Source organism: Hydractinia symbiolongicarpus, chromosome 7, assembly GCF_029227915.1.
Source record: "Hydractinia symbiolongicarpus strain clone_291-10 chromosome 7, HSymV2.1, whole genome shotgun sequence".
Lineage (NCBI taxonomy): Eukaryota > Metazoa > Cnidaria > Hydrozoa > Anthoathecata > Hydractiniidae > Hydractinia > Hydractinia symbiolongicarpus.
The window spans coordinates 12,854,964-12,875,991 of record NC_079881.1 but is presented as its reverse complement, the minus strand read 5'-3'; the positions used below and the strand labels follow the sequence as shown (position 1 = coordinate 12,875,991).

Sequence of the window (21,028 nt, the reverse complement as noted above, 5' to 3'; positions counted from 1 at the left end):
CTTTGCGTGTTTTACGCAACCAATGCGTATATAAGTGTTTTAATTTGTAAGGCCTCAGGTATGACAGAATAGGAATATTTTCGCAATCGCTTCTGCACCGCAATAAATAAGACTGTTTCCCCCAATGTCAGGGCTCGTCAGCATGCCTGTAGGACAAACGAAAAACATATTGAAAATATAGCTTGTTAAGTCCAACATGGACAGTCATACTGCCGCTCCAGAAACCAGGTACTGTCTGCTGGAGTCATGCCGAGCCCGGTAGGCAAGAAAAGAAACATAGAGAAGCAAAGAGAGGGGCTCTGTCATCTGCACGCACAGGAATTCAATGATAAGACTTAAACGCTAAGAATAAGTGTATTTATCCTTAAAAAATATTATTATCATTGCAGCTACCTGTTTTGTTACTACCATACAACAGTGTATGGTCAGTGTTTTACAAAAAATCCTTGCAAAAATATTATCATTACAGCTACCTGTTTTGTTACAATTTGTATATAACTAATGTGTGAAAAATTTAACAAAAGGAAGGTATGGATTAATCATGTCATTATAGCAATCACAATCGCAATCATCAATGGAGAAAAGAAAAAAACTTAGTTGCTCCTTGACCCAGGTACTGTCAGCGAAGTTACTGAGCCCGGGGAACATTTTGAAATCAAGCAGGTTTGTCATCACCAAAAAAAAGGGGAGAGTATTTCTTATTATATAATTATTTACGACACTACTACTATTACTTTTTACTATTTATTACCAATATTTTAATATAACCTTACTATTGAATTAATTCACTTAAATTTTGATGAGAGAGCGCATCTTACTTAAAAATAAACTCCAGCACCAACATTGGAATAGTTGTTGTCCATTTGAAATATTCTGAAATGTTATCAGCAGGAATGTTGGACCTCTTTCTTTGACGGCCACAAGTCCCAGATTTTGCAGGAGTAACACACTTTTTGAGCTAAAAATATAGCTTTCTCACACCAAATGTCATGGTAAGCATCAACCGATTTCGGGTAGCTATGGCAGCACTTTTTAAGGCATCAATCATATGAATTCCTTCAAAGACGTCAATGGACTTGTTCTGAAGCATAATACAAGAAGCTCTGGGGGCTCTAAGAATTTCCGCTCGCTACCAAAATATTTGATGACAACCTGCTAATTCGTTGTGTTATCGTGCCAGACATTCGAAGAGGTTTGGTGCATTAAGCTCTGAAGATAAAGCACACATGTGACATTATATCTTAAACAAACGGAAACAAAACGAAACGTGTCGTAATAAACTCACATTTTAAAAGAAATTGCTAACAAAATTACAGCCTATCATTGATAGTTAAAAGTCTTGCGCTTGAAACGTTTATGGTCTTAAACAGCATTTAGTTGACAAAAAATCAAAATTTTGATGTGACCATCATTTTCAGCATACTTTTTTTCTGTGCCAAATTTTGTTTATAATAAAGTAGTTAGAATTTTTGGACCAATTTTGGCCTAAAATGACATTTAGGTGACAAAAATCAAAATTATTATGTCACCATTATGTTTAGCACATTTTTTTGTTAACTGTGCCAAATTTTGTCGAAAACAAATACCAATTTTGGCCTGAAACGTCATTTAGATGACTTCCAAGTAGTTAGGGAGCTTGGGTAAGAAGTTTGAATCTGTGACGGAGGAACGTGAAATCCCAGGGTCGATTTTTTCTTAAAAAATGCTCCGAAAGAAAAAAACGTCGGTTTTAAAGAATTTCCTACGCCTGCGGGCACGGAAATTCAATAAAGAATAATATTTGCCTGTCATACATAAGTGGGCCTGCCCACGAGGGTGCCGATAAGCCGCATACACCGTAAAAAGTGCGGGTGTTTTCGGGTAAGTTCGGCATTTTAAAGAAAATTCAGTATTTGGCCGAAAAAAACCCGCATAGTCCCGAACAATGCCCGAAAAAAAGATTCACCATAAATGACTCTCGAAGAATTATTTAAAAAAGTATAAAAATTAGAATGAACTAACTATATGGTAGCTAAGTTCTTAAAAGAACTGTTTTTATGGTTTTGATAAGATTTACTTGATAAATAACTTATATATAAACTTTATTACCTCCTTTCTCTTCAAGCGTGTTCTTTAATTGTCTTCCGCCATGTTTATGTTACAAGGTGTTGCATTTCAGGAATGTTTCGAGCGAGTTCGGGAAAGTGCAGGCGGTTTCGGCGGACAACCGTCAATTTAATTCGAAAAGTCGCCCGAACTCGCCCTTATATATGCGCAGGCGTTTGCGGCTTATCAGCACCTTTGCCCCAATTATGTTCATTCTATAATAAGTGAGAAATAATATTAGACTGTCGTACACAATCTGGCCTGACCTGATTATGTTCCTTTTATAAGTGCCAAATAATTATTTTGAGTAATAAGCCGGCCTGTCCTGATTATGTTGCCCTGATTATGTATTTCCTGCCCTGTTCTTAACCAGGGCAAGCTACTTCTTAATCAGGCCAATGTTCATTATCCAGGCAGAACAGCTATATGGCTAAAACCTTTACACGCCATTTTTATGAAACAACTGTCTACATAAAGTTTGTTTACAAAATTCAACTTGCTCAGTCTATAAGAAATTTAAAAAACATTAACAAAAATAACTGAACAAGTAAGACAACAAATTAAAATGATCTAATTACCCAAGATTATAAACCCCTTAACATACACAGGCGTAACTAGGAAATAAAAACTTAAAAATTTAAAGTATATAGATTCTCTGACCATCTCCTTTCGAGGGCAAAACAAAGTGTAATCTATTGTAACCATATACCTTTTCATAATTTCTCCAGGCACCGCTGAATTTAGCGTAACTATGTTCGCCATTTATATATGAAGGCAACCAAAAACTGTTGACCAATAGCGTAGCAGTATTGACCAACATTACGTCATATATTGGACGCGGGAAAGTTCTTCGCGCTTTGAGCTGCCAAAGTTTCTTGTGTTTTTATTTTCTGTTTCTTACTTTCTTTGTTTTCTTTTATTTTCTTATGAATTTGACTAAAACTAACTTCACTGTGATAGCTAGCTAGCATAGCTGAGTGTAAAAACAGTTTTTCTTATTTGACGCCTTATTATTCTCTTGGTCAAGGTCATAGCTTTCAATTTAACAGCTTTTACTACTGTATATTGTCATGGTTGAAATATGGTTGTTTGAATTGCACAAAATACTGGAATCTTAATGTGTGTGTGTTTTCTGGTCCAAATTTGCATTTTTGCACAGAATCATGCACATTTCTTGTGCACTTAATGCTCATCTGTCATTGCTTGATGTCAGACATTAGAAACCAGCTTGATACAGCAAGCTTACATTTATTGACTCACCACAAAAAATATAACCTTCCCTTGAAGTGAGAATAGTATTACAATTTTAACTATATGTCTATTGATCAAATTGGATCAAATACAGCGTTTTCGAAAACAATATCACCAAACTATCTTGCTAATTTCCCAATGATACTGTTCTGCCCAATCTTGAAACGGCCCCCGTCTTAGCCAAATCTGGCCTGGTCAATTCAACAGTACTGGCAAATTCGTTTTTGATGTACATACCCCAAATATATTTTTTTTAATGTGCCTGAGAATGTTTGTAGGGTCTTGCAAACAACAGAGCTTGTGTGTCACATCCATGGTCTCCTGCCTAATCTTTTGACGAACTGGGCATTTTTATGTCCAAATATTGGGCAGTCTCCTAAGATTGGGCAGAACAATACTATCACAGTATATCTGAATTATGTTTTCCGTCAAATTTAAGCAAATCTTGTTTTGATTGATAAATTAATGTTGTCATAAATTATTTGATTTTCTGACTTGGTAGTTTGTGGGATGCTCAGATATAGTAACGATGTTTTACTACAATAAAAAAGTATATGTTTTGCTTAATTTTTTAAACAAATGTATAGTCTTTTCCTTGCAAAACTAGGAGTTTCTTTAAATACAGTAAACTCTCCTGAATCTCTTTCGGTAAGTTGCACCCCGCTATGTATTCCTGACCCACTCACACATTTAATTAATCATTTTGTAAATTATTGTGGTTGGTTCTATTCAGCTGAGACATGATTGCCGCAACTACAAACACCCTGAAATATCTATGTATATATATGTTAAAAAAAGTTGATTATGGTAATAGGTTTTCATGTGAAACAGAACAATATATTATGGTCCATGTTTAGCATATTTAAATCTTTGTTACTAGGTAAATTGACAATAAATAAAAGTTTGCATCAATGTCAAAAGTAAGTTTTTTTTCTTGTAGAAAAAAGTACTTAATCCTACTATGGGCTAAATTTCACCATGCAAATGATGGTGGTGAAGAATTCAATAGAATAATTATTCGATTATAATTAATAAATTATAATACTTAACAGGCTTAATATAAACGTACTATATTTTGACTTGTATTTGGCATAAAATCACTTTGTCTTTATACTACCATATATTTACATATATATTATATATTTAACGTGGCCATATTTCTTTTTAAAGTGATGAGAAAACGTCTCTATGAAGCTTGAAAGTTGTATTTATTTTTAAAATGATGAGAAAATGTCTCTACAGAGCTTTAACGTGGCCATATTCCTTTTTTAAGTGACAAGAAAACATTTTGTATCATGTTATAAAAAAGTTTGTATGGACTTCGTTTGTACTTTTTACTTTAAACAAAGCACTTAATATTGTTTTCGTTTAGCATAACGAAGTATATAATGTACTTTGTATCGTTTGTTTTATGACACAAAAAAACATACAAACATTTTAAGACAAAACAAAACAGGTAGCAATGATTTTTTGTGTGAAGGTTATTTTACAAAAACACACATTTAATACCCACAATGATTTAACTTTTCTAATATGTCAGGCCAGAGCCAGAAAAAGCACCCGCTAAAAAATTACCAGTGCTATATGGAGTGCAAAAAATCGCACTTGTAAGCAAAATTTACAAGTGCAATGTGAATATTAGCCAGTGTGAATCACACCTAACTATTTTTTTTTACCACAACGTTTCGTTATTTAAGATGTATAGAAATGATTTTGCAGACTGCCTCATATTAGGTGCGCGATCGCACGCATGCACCTTGGCACGGTCCTAAAATGTGTTAGACAAGTGAATAATAACTCGCCTAAAATACGAACTCATTCCTTATGTGCGTGAACAATCAAGCTCCTAAATAAAACTGTAGCGAGTAATATTATTCAAAGAAATCACATGGAAATAAAAACGCAAAAAATGAAGCGCTGTTTTTAATTCTTCAATTACGCAGTCTACAAAAGAGGTAATGAATAAAAGATATTTATGTAGAAATGAGACATGAGATCCTAAAACTTGTGTACATTTAAGCGGTACTGTATATGTTATTACAATAATAAAACATTATTTTAAGGTGGCAGTAATCCTTTTAAAAATCGGATTTTTTTTACATAATTGGTGACGTAAGGTTATTTTCAGACTATATATATCCAATTTTTTCTGTTATAACACACTTGTCACGATTTTATGGCTATAATACTATTATCTTTCACCAAAAATATTTAGCCTTAAAAATTCCTCTTTAAAATAAAATTCATGAATAATTAATTAGTTTTCCCGAGTATAGTTTAAGTCTACATGGTTGTGAAATTGTACAGAAAGAAATGATGTAATTATTAAAGAGAAACGTTAATAACAACAAAGATGGCGCATTATGAAGAAATTTAAGATGATCTTCATTATGCTACATTGCACAAGCTGTAACTTTCAATAGCATTTTCGTTTTACTTTAAAATTTTCAGACATGCTTGGTGAATCATGCAGCCATGATACGGTGTGCGGAAATCTTTTTATTCGGGATATTTTTCTTTTAACAGCGTTTGATGCAGCAGGGGATGCTAACAAAAAATCTTTTGAAAAAAGATTAAAGGCTATTGTTAAAAAAATAAGAATGAACAAAAAAAATCCGCACACCGTTTTAACAGGGTTAACCCAAGGTTCATTTAAAAACAGAAGCTGATGAAAAATAACGAGATTGTAAAAAGTTTTTCTTGTTTTTGAAACATTTTTAAAAAGAAATTTCTGCTGACTCAGCAATTTTAGTGTTAAGTTAAAATCATTTTCTTATGTATTAAGGCCTATATTTCTAGGAAATAGTAAAATAAAATGGTATAAATAAAACACTGAGTAAATAATTCAGCTATTTGGACAGCTAAAGAAGGGTTACTGCCACCTCAAAGGTTACCTCCCGCAAAAAATTAAGTTAAGCTCATATGAAAGATTTTTGAAAGTTCTCTAGAAATCCTTTTATTTTTTTGAAAAATCTTTATCCGTTTCTGAGATATTTGTCTTAAAAGTTGTGCTAATTATGCAAAATTATGATGCCATGAGTATGAATTGAGCATAATTATGATAACTAAATGTTAAAATTTATGTAAAAATGTTCAAAACGCGTCAAAGTGAATGGCTAGGAAACATTTTTAACTCTCTATGGCTTGTCATCATGCATAATTAGTAAATCTTCTTAGTCCAAATTCTAAAGAACCAATCAAGAATTTTTAAAAAAATATTCAAATTCCTAGACAGCCTTTCAAGTACTTGTATATGCAGTTACCTTTATTTTTCGCGGGAGGTAACCTTTAAATAATTTTAGGTAACATAAAATTTATTCAAATTTTTGTAAAATTTAAATTTAATTTAGTAAAATTATTTTTTTACTATATGAAAGGAATTTTATTTGTGATTCTTTAGAGTACATCTACGTTTCTTGAAAAAAATAAAAAAGTGACCTGGCTGCCAAAGGGTGAAATTCTACTTTTCATTTACTTCAATTTTTATTTGTTCATCTTTGTATTTATTTTTAGAGACGACAGAATAAGCGTGAGACAGACCCACGTTCTATTGCAAAGTATTATTGCAAACAAAAAGCAGATCAAAGTGGTTTCCAGAAATTATTCATCAATGACAACATAGGTATACATCTATTATGCTTCCAAATAGGGTGTGAACTGTTTTACATTATTATGATACAACTTTTTTTATAAGGTTTTGGAGTGTTTGCTACAAAAACATTTCAACATGGTGAATTTCTTCTTGAGTATGCTGGAAATTGTATTAGTAAAGTTGAGGGTGAAAAATTGCAATCTACATATCCTGATGAAGCTGGTTCCTTTTTATTTTTTTATAATAACAGTTGGTAAGCAAATTGTACATATATGTTGTGATTATTTTAATATCCACAGCAGTTACTTGCGTAAAGATTGTTGGAAAGAAACTTTATTTACGAATTTTGTAAAGAGCACAGGATAATTTTTGCAAATAAATGCCGGCAAAAAATATTTTCTTTTGAGAAAAATGGAAAATTTGATTTTCATAAAATATTCAGGAAAATTGTCACAAAAGTCAGTTGTGAAATTTGAAAAGTACTCTAGGTAATATACTGCAATTTTAAGATTATTTATAATAGCATTGATGCAACTGAGAACACACAGTTTGGGAAATACGTTAATGACAGCAAAAATGCCAAAAACTGTTGCATGAAACCGATATATGATGATAATGGGCATTTGCATCTTTGCCTGTTTGTTTTGTGTGACAAAGTCATATCTATTGGAGAAGAGTTGAGATATTCGTATGGAGATATGAAAGAACTTTTTTGGAGAAAAGTGAGTATCTTTGTCACTTTTTTGTTATTTCTTTTTAGTTAGATTTTATAGTTGTGATGAATCAGGCTTCTCATTTTAAAAATAGGTGCTTATGTGATCAATCACATACGCCAGTTCACCAAGTTACGCGATGCAATTGTCCTCTAAAAAGGCATTCCTGGAATGCCTTTTAAAGGACATCAACTTCCATTAAGGATACGGTAACCCCCTTAGACACATTCTCAGTATATTTAAAATATCTTCTCTGCTTGCTTTATTAACTGTAACAAATATATATATATATATTCTGAAAGCCAAATAAATTATCTCTAGAATGATGATAAAATATTTCCATAAAAAAATCCAAGAAGGAGAAAAAAAATTATTTACAGAAATTCACCTTTCTAGTATATTTTACCAAACACTCCCTTCAGTAAAATTTTTGTTTCTTGAAAAACATATGGTTGCAAAGATCTTATTCAGCTCTAAATAACTTTGCTTTTTTTACTCAAAACAAAACGTGGTTCAAAAAATATAGCATATTTTGTTTTACAACAGCTGTTTTATGACTGATTTATCAATTTTTAAGTATATGATGGATCAATAGCTCGATATTTTCTCACTTTTGCGCTAAAAAAAGCAAAGTTTTGTAGCCAAATAAATTGTCGCAACAAACTTATTTTCATAGAATTTCGACAAAATGGAGAGGAGTGTTCAACAAAACTATGTACTGTTACGTTGGAAAATTTTATTTCGAGAAAATGCAATTCAAAAATTTTGCACTGCAAAAATCATGCTAAAGGAATGTTATGTTTGTGAATAATTAATAAGTCATGAATATTTTATTAAACATAGAGGTAAAGTGTTTTTGCAGAACCTAGTTATTACCCTAGTTACCCCTTACTTATCATACAGGTTAAATATATTAGAGGAATTTTAAAACTCCTTAATTATCATACAGATTAAATATATTTGAGGAATTTTAACTTTGAGCACACAGATTTTTTCTCATTTTGTAACTTTTAGGCGACTTCAACTTCATTAGTTGTTCTACAGGCTCGACAGACTCTAATTTTCACGAAAACAAAAAAATAATATCGGCTAAAACGTTTTGTAACAGAAAATCTGTTACATATTCGTTTTTAGCGAAGAATTTTATTATTTCTGCAAGAAGAATGCAGTTATTTACGTAATTTGATAGTTAAATTTCTTTAGAAATTGACAATGTCTTATAAACATGTGTGACAATTTAAGTGATTTTAAAGCAATTTGAACCGAAACGAATTTAACGTAGATGAAACGAATTAATTCTTATTTTTGTGAAAAACTAATGGGAAATGAATACAAAATGATTTGGAAATGATTACGAAATGAATTTCAAATCAACCAAGCGAGTTGAAACGGTTACAAACGATTTTTTTGAATTTTTTTATTTTTTAACCGCCGTTGTTAGTGTGTATTTCTTTATTTTTGTTGTTGTTCCAACCATACATTCTCAATAAAATTATTTTTATTTTGCCACCCGACCGTAAGTTACTATCGATTTCTCCCGTAGAACATTGGAGTTGCCTTAACAATAATTATTTTTGATTCTTTTTTGAAAAATATCAAAAAAATATTCGAAAATTTTTTTTGAGAACTTCAACCGTTACTTCTATTATGTTTAGAACAAGGAGACTGCTTCACCATATTTTGCAAATATTGATGTTGTTACCAAGCAGGGAGTAAGTTTTTTTGTAATATATACATTTTTCTTTTTCTTCACTAGAGTAACTGCTATTTTTCTTTTCTTTCTTTTCAGTTTGTTTTGTGCGATCCTGGGAATGTAATTGTGAGTATCCAATCATAGATTTTGAACTTTTTGTTCAAAAAATTCTTGTGTTTATAATAAAACCTTTTTTGTGATTTTAGAATAACCAAAAAAAGAAAATTTATTCTGAACATGTAAGCCATCTACATTTTTAAGGCAAAATGTTTTTGTATCAATATTGTAATCTTTCATGATGTCCACGTTTTGGTTCCTGTTATTAGCCATACTAAAAAGTTAATTTTGAAGAAAAGCTTCCACGATATTAGCTCTAATTACTGTACAAGTTATTTTGGAATAATTTTAAGTTATAATCAGTTATATATCCACAATTTTCATTTTCTCTTTTTCATTTAAATATTTTATGTTGTGTAGTTTTTAAGATTGGAATTCTGATATGTGTCAAAATGACTTAATTTTATCCAATTTTTGAAAATGATTTGTTTAACCAATATGTTATCGATTTCAATTTTTTTGTATTTAATAACAAGAGTTAAACTGTAGCACAATATTTATGTTTTTACCATACAACAAAAAATATGTTGCTAATAAAGCAATCTTTTGCTCCTCCATATAGACGAAACATACACAAAGATAATGTTTGAGAATCACTCCCATAAATAAAACAAAATTATTTCTACTGTACAGTAATTTTTTGCTAATATTGCACTTAGGATGATGAATTCATTTCTGGTAGTGCAACAACAGAGGAAGATGTCAAGGAATGTCTGGACAAGGTAAGATATATACTTTAATTATGTTGTTTTTAACGTTACATGTATCTTAAAAATATTGAATTATTTTTATTAGATTCATGATTGCATTCTTCAAACAGAAGTGATAGGTTTGTAATGTGTGAAAATTTCTCAATTACGTAACACCCTTTCCCATGCTATCTCTAAAAATGTGTTTGTTTCGGGTAAAATGGCTGGGTGAAATGTTATAAGTACAAAAAGTTTATGAATTATTTATAAATACACATTGTATGCCAAATCCATATAATTTGAAATAATCAGTGTAAATATTTTAATTCACACTCTTTATCTAATTAAATTCTGATTTGGTTTGTTTGTTATGTTATTAGGTTTATAGGTTGATTTATTAGGTTTGTTATTTTCACGTGTCATGCAGATTTTCACATGCTTTGCGCAGAATGTCAAAAATATGACAATATGATACTGATTTTTTTTATGTAAAAAATATTATCGCCTACCTAGCTGTTAAGATATTTTAATGTGTCGGTTACAGAAAACAGACATATTTTTATGGATGGTCTCACTTTAAGTGCCTAATTCCAGTAATTATAACATTATTTTCCTAATTTGCTTACACTTATCTATTTTATGCTGTACTATAGGTTCTGGATTCTGTAGATACTGTTTTGACTGATTTAATTCAAATAGAACTTATGCAGGCTAAATTTATTTAGGAGGGTCCATCTGGAAAATTAATCTCATTCTTCTTTGGGATGATATGAAAAAGGTTAAACAAAGATATTACAACTTGGTTAAAAAAGGAAAATCCAGAGGCAATATTGAATTGTAACTAAATAGTTTAGAAACATGAACTGAACAATATATAAGTTTCTGAATAATTTGAGTAGCATACACCCTGAACTGCAATATATATGTATTATACACATGTTATTTACTTTTGAATACTCCTTACCTGATCTATTTGTTTTAGATAATGGGGAAAATGACGAAGAAAAATGTGATCAAGTAGTTGTTCGGAAAAAAGACGGAAGTATTGAACTAAAATCTGACACCTGTGTAAAAGATAAAGATGATGTGAATGCAAAGTTTATTGATGTTGTTGATGTATATGAACCCAAGAATAACGATCCTGTTCGTTTATATAGTAAAAACGTAGGCGAAGGAAAAGATTCAGTTGCTATCAATGGTCAGAATGTTGATTTGTGTGAAAAATTAGAGGAGGAAGTAGAGGAAAATATTAAATGCAAAGGTTTTAATGGTGGTTATCAGACAAATGGTGCTACTGTTTACATGCAATTAGAAAATATGGGAGGGGAGAAATATTGTGTTCATAAACTCCAACTTAAAGAAAATGTTGAAAACACATCTATCATACAGGATATGGAAATAGTTGGTGAAAATAAAGAACAAGTTGCTGCTGAAATCATTACAGATATTGTCAGTGTTATAGATAGAAGTGTCACTAATGACAAGGTTCTTGATTTTGTTGATGTATGTGAACCCAAGGGCAATAATTCTGATAGTTTACACAATCAAAGTGTAGGTGAAGGCAAAGATGCAGTTTTGGTCAATCGTGTTGCTGGTAGTGTGAGTTATAAGGTGGATAATCCTACTGTTTATACACAAGTAGAATCAAACGAAGGGGACAGATATTGTGGTGATGAACCTCTACATGGACAGAATGTTGAGGAAACGAATATTGCTGGTATACAGGATATGAAAATAGGTTGTGAAAATAAAGAACAAGTTGCTGAGATCATTGCAGATGTTGTCAGTGTCCAAGGTCGAAATTACAAGAGTGCAGATGTGGTTGCATCAGGTGTAAATACGTACAAGAACAGTACTTACCAATCAAAAAAAAAGATTCAGGAAAATATTGGCAGTGGTGTAAATAAAAAGAATGTCATTGGTGGAGATAAATTTGCAGACTACTACAAGGACATAGATTTTGCCAAGCTGGATTGTAGTGACGATGATGTAAAAATTACTTATCCAGTATGTATGCAATTCATGATTCCGTTTAAAGTATAATTTTTAATTGTATTGATGATAAATATTTATGTTTCAGGAAATTGAAATTGTCCCTGATTTCAGCAGTTCTGACAGTGAAACAGTAAGTATTGAAGGTCCAGTAATTCCACTAATAATACTTAAAAATTTTAAACTTACTATTCATTTTTTAGTGTTCCATTTTGAATGGTAGTAATGAAGAAACAACTTTTCCATTAAAAATTAATTTTAGGTAATTATTGTTTTCAAATATTACAAAAAGTGATAAAATATTACAAACGAAACTATGAAAAATTGGTGTTTTTATGGTGTCATTCACATGAGATTTGCTGTAAACGATGTAAACAATGCTTTTTTAGTCGAAATTAAAGTAACTTATTTAGTTCTTTAAAGATAATTTTGTTGTAATATTTCTATGTTTATTTTTTAGAAATGACAAAACTGAAACACTGGTATGTTAGAATTCTCCCATATACATTTTTGTTATAATGAAGAAGAACTATTTTGTTCATCACTAACATACTGCCAGGCAGCGAGTGGGATTCGAACTCCGGACCCTAGAGTTGGGAGCCAAAGACAAAACCACTACACCACACTACGGCAATATGTTAGATAGTTTATCTGGATGGTGCACCTATGTAGGTGAATCTTTATTGCGATATAATAAAGATTCACCTATGTACATTTTTGTTTTTGAAGATTTTAAATTGTGAGGAGGAGATATAGATAGCACCTGATTTAATATAAGAAATGCTTAGACTATTACCGTTATAATTATGCTATAAAGACATTGCACATTTTTTTTATTGGAATACAGTGTAGTTGAAGTCCACTAGAAAGTTGTACGGTGTGATAATTTTAGTAATAAATTGATGCTATTTTATTTTTAGACAAAAGTATTGGAGAAGTTCGTATGTATTCCATCATTACTCATATATTTTTTACATTGCAGCATTTCTAATTTAAATTTAATACAAATGCCGGTATATTTTCAGCAAATGTTAGTTCAGGTTAATAAAATTTTCATGTTTTTTTTTGCTGCTAAAATATACTGTCATCGATTTACCTAAATGTTGAAAATTATGAATTGTTGAAGTGAAAAAATGAAAAATTAACTTCATGGTAAAATTACCTGACAGTTAATTTTGGTTTACAAAGGTTACATTGTGATGCACTGGTTATAATTAGAGAAAATTATAGGAAATTCTTCATTTATTCAGAAAATCATTAAATTTAAAAGATTAGATTTTATAAAACCAAATCTTTTTTTGTGCTCAGTAACTTTTCCATTTAACGCCAATTTAATGGTTTATTGGTTGAAAACTTATTTTTGTAGAACTTTTGTTGAAAATCATGAAATATTGACATTTTGTGAGAATTTAATTTCTCGGATTTGACCCAAACTTGCTTAATTTGCCTTGTGCATTGAAGGCATGTAATTTCAATTTTTTTGTTTTTATTTTTTTTAAAAATTTATTTTAAAAGTACTTGTTTTGTCAGTTGTCTGATGTTATGACTTGGTAATAAAGCATGCACCACCAAATGATTACTTAATTAAAGCAATATGTAGTGTAGTTCCAGCATTCATGCCAAAGTAAGAAGAATGTTAATTCTAGGAGTCCAATTTTCTCATCTCCTGCATTTATAAGGTCAAAGTCCAAAATCAATTCCATTAGGTCCCACGGTCAATAGTAATAATTAAATACACCTAATAGTTACTCTTTATTAATGTTAGATGAAAGTTGATCTTGAAGAAATAGAAACTCTAGCATCGACAAAGGTATTGTATGTTTGTAATAACTTTTCATACATCCTTGCATAGCTTTTTTTATATCTGGAAATTTTGCAGGTGTGTCAAGTTGCTGAACATACGCAGACCATTAGGGAAGTCAGCTGTTGTGAACAAGTGAGTTTTGTGATGATGCTTATTTAATTTACAATGATTTGTTCAGCCCTTTTGAACTACCAACAAGTTGCTTCCTAATTTATTATTTTTAATTATCAATAGTATTATTTAACACAAACAGGTTTCAGTGAAAAATGATTCTGGTTTGGAGATTGATGAGGATTTAGACATTGTGAATACTGATAGTGAACAGGAAACAATTGAAGCCGAGTCTAAAAAACTGCAGGTACTATTATCGATGCATTTTAAGATTGTGTAAACTTATATACTACTGACTGATTAATACTTTCCAATGCTATTTTATTTAAATTTAGGATTATTGATGCAAGGCTTTATGTTTTGTGTTATGTAGCAATTCTAGAATCATCTTATCTTTTTATTTCAGAAAAAAAGTCCTTACAAAAAACCGTATAGAATGTGCATTTATTGTTCTATAATGTCTTCAAAATTGAGCAGACACATTAAAAAATGTCATAAGGAAAATGAAAGAGTGAAAAATGCACTAAAGATGACTAAGGTGAAGCAAATTGAGGAATGGAAAAAAATTAAAAGGGAAGGAATTTTAATGTACAACAAGTTGCAAGCTACCACAGAAAATCCTATTTTCCAAGGAGAACGTCAAAGAAAGAAATACTTGGAATTGCAACGTTGTAATTTATGCTCTGCTTTTATCTCTAAGCGTTTCTTTGCCAGCCACAAAAGAACGTGCATGAGAAGACAAGATGCTGTCCCAACAGGCTTGCCATTGTCACTGGACTTCCTTCCAATGTCACTCCAAATGTCGGATCAATTCAAGGAAGTCATTTTGGCCAAGCTTAGAGATGATCCCGTAGGTAAGTTATCATTTTTATATTTACGTTACGAGCTTTTTTCCATACTTGTTCATAGTTTAGCAATTGATTTGTAGGACAGCTTTATGGTGATAACATCCCTGTTCTTTACATTTGTTACCAATTCATGAAATTTTCATTGTTCTTTATTAAATTATTATGAATAACTACAGTAATCAAAAATAATAAAAAATTGCAAAGGAAACTTCTGGGATTTAAGGAGTTAAAAAATACTTGTACTATTCATTAAAAGTCCTTATGTATTTCATAGAAATCCTTAATTCATTCAAATAATTATTTAATGAACATAATCATGTTACATCCTGCATATGATCAAGTGTAACATTTTTTTGTTGTTTTTTATGAGCGAAATAGTAAAAAAGTGTTCAATTAAAGTTGTAGTTTAATTTAAAAAAAAATATATGAATTGATCTTTTAGATTATTGACCTAATTCATAAAATTATGTTTTCAAAAGGTTTTAAGTTTATTTCGTTAAAATAAATACTCACAAATGTTTGACAGAAAAAAAATGTAGGTTTATTTAATTTGTATTCACGCCCCCAAAGGTTTAAGAACATCTATTTCAATGTACAACCTTCCACTGTACATTAAAATTGATGCAAATAATGTTTTTTTCAATTTTCTAAACCTTTAAACACAAAATGAATATTTGAAAATTTAATTTGCCTTGTTTAATAATAGGAAATATATGTCGCAAAGATGAAATGATATTACGAATTGGAATGAAGTTGTTTGCAAAGCTTGTAGTCAAAAAAGAAAAAGCAGCCACCGTGAATAAATCTGTTAGGGGTCATATGCGAGTGTTAGGTAGCCTGTACCAATCTTTTAAGAGGATGAATGGCGTTTGTCATGATCATGGTAATTTGTTAGATATGTTTGTGCGAAAGAATTTTACGTGTTTTACTGATGCCATTGACGCTGTTACTTTGAATGTTGATCGTAGTCTTAAGCCAGGACTACGCCAGAATGTTTTTTACATCATCAACAAAAGTGTAAAAATATTGTATGCTCATCAATATATGTTAGCTAACGAAGAGGAGGCCAGTGAAATCGAAAAATTTATGGTATGCTATAAAGCCAACGAGGATTGCATGGTTTCCTCTGCACGATACGAGCTTGAAAAAAAAAGGCTAGTTAAAATAAGAAAACCATGTCAGTTGCCTTTGGAAAGCGACATTGAGAAAATACATCAACATATTCTCAAGAGAATGGGTGAACTACTGTGTGTTTTTGAGTTATGGACTGCTCACTCTTTTGTTGAACTGAGGAACTTAGTACTCACACGACTAACATTATTGAATGGGCGCCGTGGTGGGGAAACAAGTCGCCTCCTAGTAAAAGATTGGTTAGAAGCAGAAAGCGATAACTGGATTGATCAACAACGTCTTCAGAGTTTGAATGAAGCTGACAAACTATTAGTGAGTTCACTAAAAATAACCTACATGACGGGTAAAGGAAATCATCATTTGGTGTCTGTTTTATTTCCAAACGACACTACTTCTGCTATGAAAAGGTTAGTTGATCCAAAATTTAGATTCAAGGCTGGTATCGATAAAAATAATGATTTTGTGTTTGCCAGCACACAGCTGTCATCTTTAAATGTGTCTGGCTGGCATGCATTGAAAGAAGTCTGTAAGAAACTAGAACTTACCAATGTGGAAATTATAAATGCAACCACTAATAGACACCGCGTCAGCACTTTATATGCTGCGTTGGACCTGCCACAACAGGAAAGACAACTGTTCTACGCCCATATGGGTCATTCTGAAAGCATGAATAAAGATATTTATCAAGCCCCATTAGCTTTAATGGGAGTCACAAAGATTGGAAAACAATTAATAAATCTCCATGCAAGCGGTATGTATTTATTTGTTAGGGAGGAGCCTTTCTCTATGGAATAAAATTGTGGAAGTGGCACGCATTCTAGGTAACAACTTTATCATAGATCATGAGTGGTAAATTTAATTTTTTTCTTGTTTATTGAGATTTAGGAAACCAGGATATAATGGAAGACTTGCCGGGTTATGTTTTATTAAACCTTTTTTATAAATTTTTGTCGTTTTAACCACTGTATTTCATTTATTTGTTTAATTTTTTCTTATAATGTATTTAACAAATGTTCAAATCAGCTAATATTATTTCACGATTATTATGATCGAAATAATACGTGTTCCAAATTTGATTTCATTAAAAAATTATTAAAAGATTGCAGATGAGCAAAATGTAGAATGACTTTTCATGATTAGCAAGTCTTTCAGTGTTTATAACTTGATTGTTTATAGATAACGGTCATATTGAAGAAACTGATAAAAGTTTAAAAACATTTAAAGACAAAACTCATACAGGTATGTGTTGCTTTTTCTAATGTTGTCTGGTGCAAATAGAGAAAATTTCTGTTAGTTACAAAACTCGTTATTTTGTTCTTTTTATTAGTCATTGTTTTTGATGAAATTTTTTCAAATCAATGTGTGATCCAAAACCTAAAGATCTTCCCCATCATTGTTTTATATTGTTTGGAAAATTACCTTGAAGCTGCTCAATGGACTACATAGCAGACTAATACTTTCTTTCTTTAGAAGACAAGAAATTGGCAACTAACTATGCAGTGACAAGTACTCCCGTAAGAACATCAGCTGAAGGTTAATACTTCACTGTAGTTTATTGATTCAATCCTTTGGGCCTCAGTGACTTGCAAAGTGTTTGTTTTTTTTGGTTTTTTATTCAGCGACAAAGACAAAAAGATCAGTGGGGAAAAGAGTGATGATGCTGTCGAGCAGTTCATCGGATGAAGAAGCTATTGAATCAAAAAATGGTTAGTTTTAAATTTAATTTAAAACAACGTCTGATTTATAATACCAACCATGACCTTGTTTTAGATATACGATGGTTTTTTTGTTTTTGTTTTTAGTACCAGTTGAAGCTAGGAAGTATCCTTTGCGTGGTGAGTGGTTTGAGTTTTGATTTTTTTGCCAAACAATATTTATTCAACCTGTCCTACTCTGCATTGTGGGAAATGTTTATTTATAGAACATTGAATTTGAAAACCAGACCTTATTTGTTTTAAATCTCACATAGGTCAATTAAAAATCATATCTGGTCTTGATGAAATATAAGTTGTTTTTATAGTCCTCTATGCAAAATATATTACTTAACGTTTTTGCGGAAAATTGTCTAGTATCACTAATATTAAACGTAATATTTTTACAAATTACATGTACTTAACTTTTTTTCACTTACTTAAAAGTAATTGCGAGTTCACCGAAATAAAAATGTATTTTTTGTTGACCATTTGATTGTACATTTGACTTTGAATTATAGGCAGATCAAAAAAAAGAAAAAAGTACGTTAAAATTACTGGTGAGTATCCTTTCAAGAGTCTTTCTGTTTTAATTATTTATTTTAGTTTTCTCAATAACACTTAGACAGTTATGAAAATTATTTATATACCGAGAAATATCAACCTGGATTGTTTAAAATTTATGGGATGTACAAGTATTTTTTGCAAAAGATGTATTTCATGTTTATGAATATCCATTTCTATCTAGATGCCCAAATTAGAGATGATTCATGTGATCCTACTTCCTATGAAGGTAAGTGATGTAAAAAATTAAGTTTAAAGAAACCTTTGTAGGTTGCTTCGTGTGCAAATTAGATTTTAAAGAATTTGGCGTCTTCCCCAATCTTAAATTCTCTCAGAAATTCAACTTTCCAATGATCCTGGAGATTAAATATGTTGAAAAATGCTTAGATCTTTCAAGTGTCATTAACTTTACTGATTTTTGAGTTGCCATAGTATAAAAACGCTGCTATATATAAGTTATAAAGGACAATATTTTTTCTGTTAAAGCAATAATAGTTTGAATGGTCGTCTTGCTAACCAAGAGTTATAATTTCCAGGAATTTTCTAGTTTAAAAAAACAACCAGATTTTATTCCAATAGATAAAGAAGAGAATGAGAGATTGAAATGCAAACGTAAGTTGAACACTTTTATCGCTTCTTCATATATATAGGTTTAGTTAAACCACTTTTTTAGGTTTGATATTAACAAAACTTATCTTATTGTTGCTTTTATACTTAGCTGTCAAATCCAGTGTCAAGTGGACTTCGGAATTAAATAAAGTGTTCTTCGAAAAATTTGGTTGTTACGTGCGTCGCACCAATGATCGACCATTTCCAGGTATCAAATAATTTAGCTTTTTTTCGATGGTTTTTAAGTATAGGTAAATAGATTGTTTGAACAATCACTTGCAAATGAGGCATAGTTGCTTAAAGCAACTATTTTGTGTCTTTTGTGCGAGTATACTCAATCATTCTTGCATTATTTTAGGTCGACTGGAAATGGAAAATTTTGCAAAAAGTTACTTTGGATCAGCCAATTTTGCCTTCGCTGTGCGAACAAAAATAAACAACGAGCGGAAAAAGTTCGATGACATAAAGAATAAAAGGTTGAAAGAAATTGGACTAACTAGTTAATCATGCAGTTATTTTTGCTTTACTAATTTTTTGTTTGGATATACTGACTTTAGCTAACTTGTGAAGTTGTCGCTTTGAATTACCTACTTTCTAGTCATTTTGGTGTCTATTTACATTCCTGCGTTCTGTACATGTATTACGCACAAATGAGTTAGTGTGGATTTTTTTCCTTTTTTTTAAGTTATGAATCGATCCATTTATTCTTTGCAATTTATTTGTGATTTTATGTTCAGAAAGAAAAATTAGTCCACATTTTGCTTTCTTTATTTCTCCTTGGTTCAAACCTGTGAAATGACTATGTGTCATCCTATAGGAAATGTTTTGCGCCAATACACTAATAATTACCGTCGGGTAGACCTTTTGTACCTTCTCACGGTCACGTTATACGCAAGTGATTTTGCTGTTTCACCAATCTTCGGAGTAACAGGTGTCTCAAGTGTAAATCCACTTCCGAACAAACTGGACAGAAATTTATAAATTGATTAAACGTAGATTGGTCAACTTTTACATTATTTGCTCAAAAATATGAAGTGAAAATACATAATAGTTTTAGAAACAGCGAAAAGCTCACATTTAAAACGACTGCTTCAAGAATATTTTTTTCCGACATGAACGGAACAGGTAACTAAGGCATGATTGGGTATAAATCATAAGCCATTCTTTTCGTTTACCGAAATTTTATGATCCTGCAAGTGGAAAATTGTCTTAGAGTAAAGAGTTGTTTTAATGTCTTTTCCGTTTCTTGAGATCGATCAAAGAAGGGTAAACTTCGTTAGTTCGCACAAATATTGACATCTGGTTAGAGTAAACAAACAAAAAACCAATCAAAAATATGCCTCGCCGGTCGTTATACCACAAATAAGGCACTTCTTATTTCCATCATTTGATTAGAGAAGTACTATTTCAGAATTTTTTCTTAACATCTAAAATGACCTAATTAGCATTTCTAATCAGTTTATTTTCAGTTCTTCTCAGTTATAAGAAGATAAAATATAATTTGTATTGTAGCTGTATTGTAGAAAAATAATTTACCAAAGTCAAGGTAAAAACCCTGCATTTTCCTTATCTTAACTAGAAATTTTATGATTTCATTCTTTGAATTTCTTCAGATTCTAAGATTACGGAGTTTAATATCGCGCAGGTCTGCCCACTAGAAAAGCGCTTGTAGGAAAAAAAATTTAAAACCCCGGCAGAGCGTAAGGCATAAGGAAAACATGAATTAGTGACCTTTTGCTTTGTATTTTTACTCTTTAAAATACTGCGATAAATTGATTTATTAATTATTTAAAATACTCAGTACTCACATAAGAGCTTGTCCAGAAGAAACAAGGTTCAAGATCGAAACATGCTAAAATTGCTTCAAGCTGTAGCTGCACCAATGTTACAAATGAAAAAACTTTATTTATGGCAGCTAGTTACCTCACAAGTTTTCATTATTGTCTTAAAAATACCGCAATGCGTAAAAAGGGAAAGTAACAACAATTGTCAAGTCTTACCTAGCTATATTGCTATAATGGGTTAGGAGATGAAACGCAATAATAAGAAACAAGTTGGAATGATTTTTTATTGTTATAGCATAGCACGAGAGACTTATTTAGCACTTTGCATTTCAAAAGTAATGTGCACATAATTGT

General features: G+C 31.1%; 1 protein-coding gene and 1 long non-coding RNA gene across 4 annotated transcripts; one reads left to right on the top strand and one right to left on the bottom strand.

Moving 5' to 3' along the window:
• Positions 1-335: 335 nt before the first annotated feature.
• Positions 336-2,786, bottom strand: LOC130649629 (uncharacterized). The gene is made up of 2 exons (XR_008983077.1): positions 2,089-2,786; positions 336-1,209 (listed from the first exon to the last, which is right to left on the bottom strand). It is a non-coding gene; the product is annotated as an uncharacterized LOC130649629 (long non-coding RNA).
• A 44-nt stretch (positions 2,787-2,830) lies between these two features.
• Positions 2,831-19,644, top strand: LOC130649628 (uncharacterized). 3 transcript variants are annotated; one of them, XM_057455959.1, is made up of 28 exons: positions 2,831-4,256; positions 6,850-6,958; positions 7,031-7,181; positions 7,452-7,650; positions 9,297-9,353; positions 9,431-9,460; positions 9,541-9,573; positions 10,111-10,173; positions 10,247-10,280; positions 11,123-12,147; positions 12,221-12,265; positions 12,336-12,394; positions 12,593-12,614; positions 13,053-13,073; positions 13,898-13,942; positions 14,012-14,068; positions 14,190-14,294; positions 14,454-14,901; positions 15,602-16,777; positions 17,203-17,265; positions 17,497-17,559; positions 17,646-17,732; positions 17,829-17,861; positions 18,239-18,277; positions 18,466-18,510; positions 18,861-18,893; positions 19,000-19,098; positions 19,249-19,644. In XM_057455959.1, exons 1-28 carry the CDS (start codon positions 4,248-4,250, stop codon positions 19,392-19,394), a joined length of 4,296 nt encoding a protein of 1,431 aa, XP_057311942.1. In that variant the 5' UTR covers positions 2,831-4,247; the 3' UTR covers positions 19,395-19,644. The 3 variants fall into 3 exon arrangements, with proteins under 3 accessions (XP_057311942.1, XP_057311943.1, XP_057311944.1); XM_057455960.1 differs by lacking the exons at positions 2,831-4,256; positions 7,031-7,181 and having other exon boundaries at positions 6,844-6,958; XM_057455961.1 differs by lacking the exons at positions 2,831-4,256; positions 6,850-6,958 and having other exon boundaries at positions 7,055-7,181; positions 7,438-7,650.
• The last annotated feature ends 1,384 nt before the right edge of the window (positions 19,645-21,028 follow it).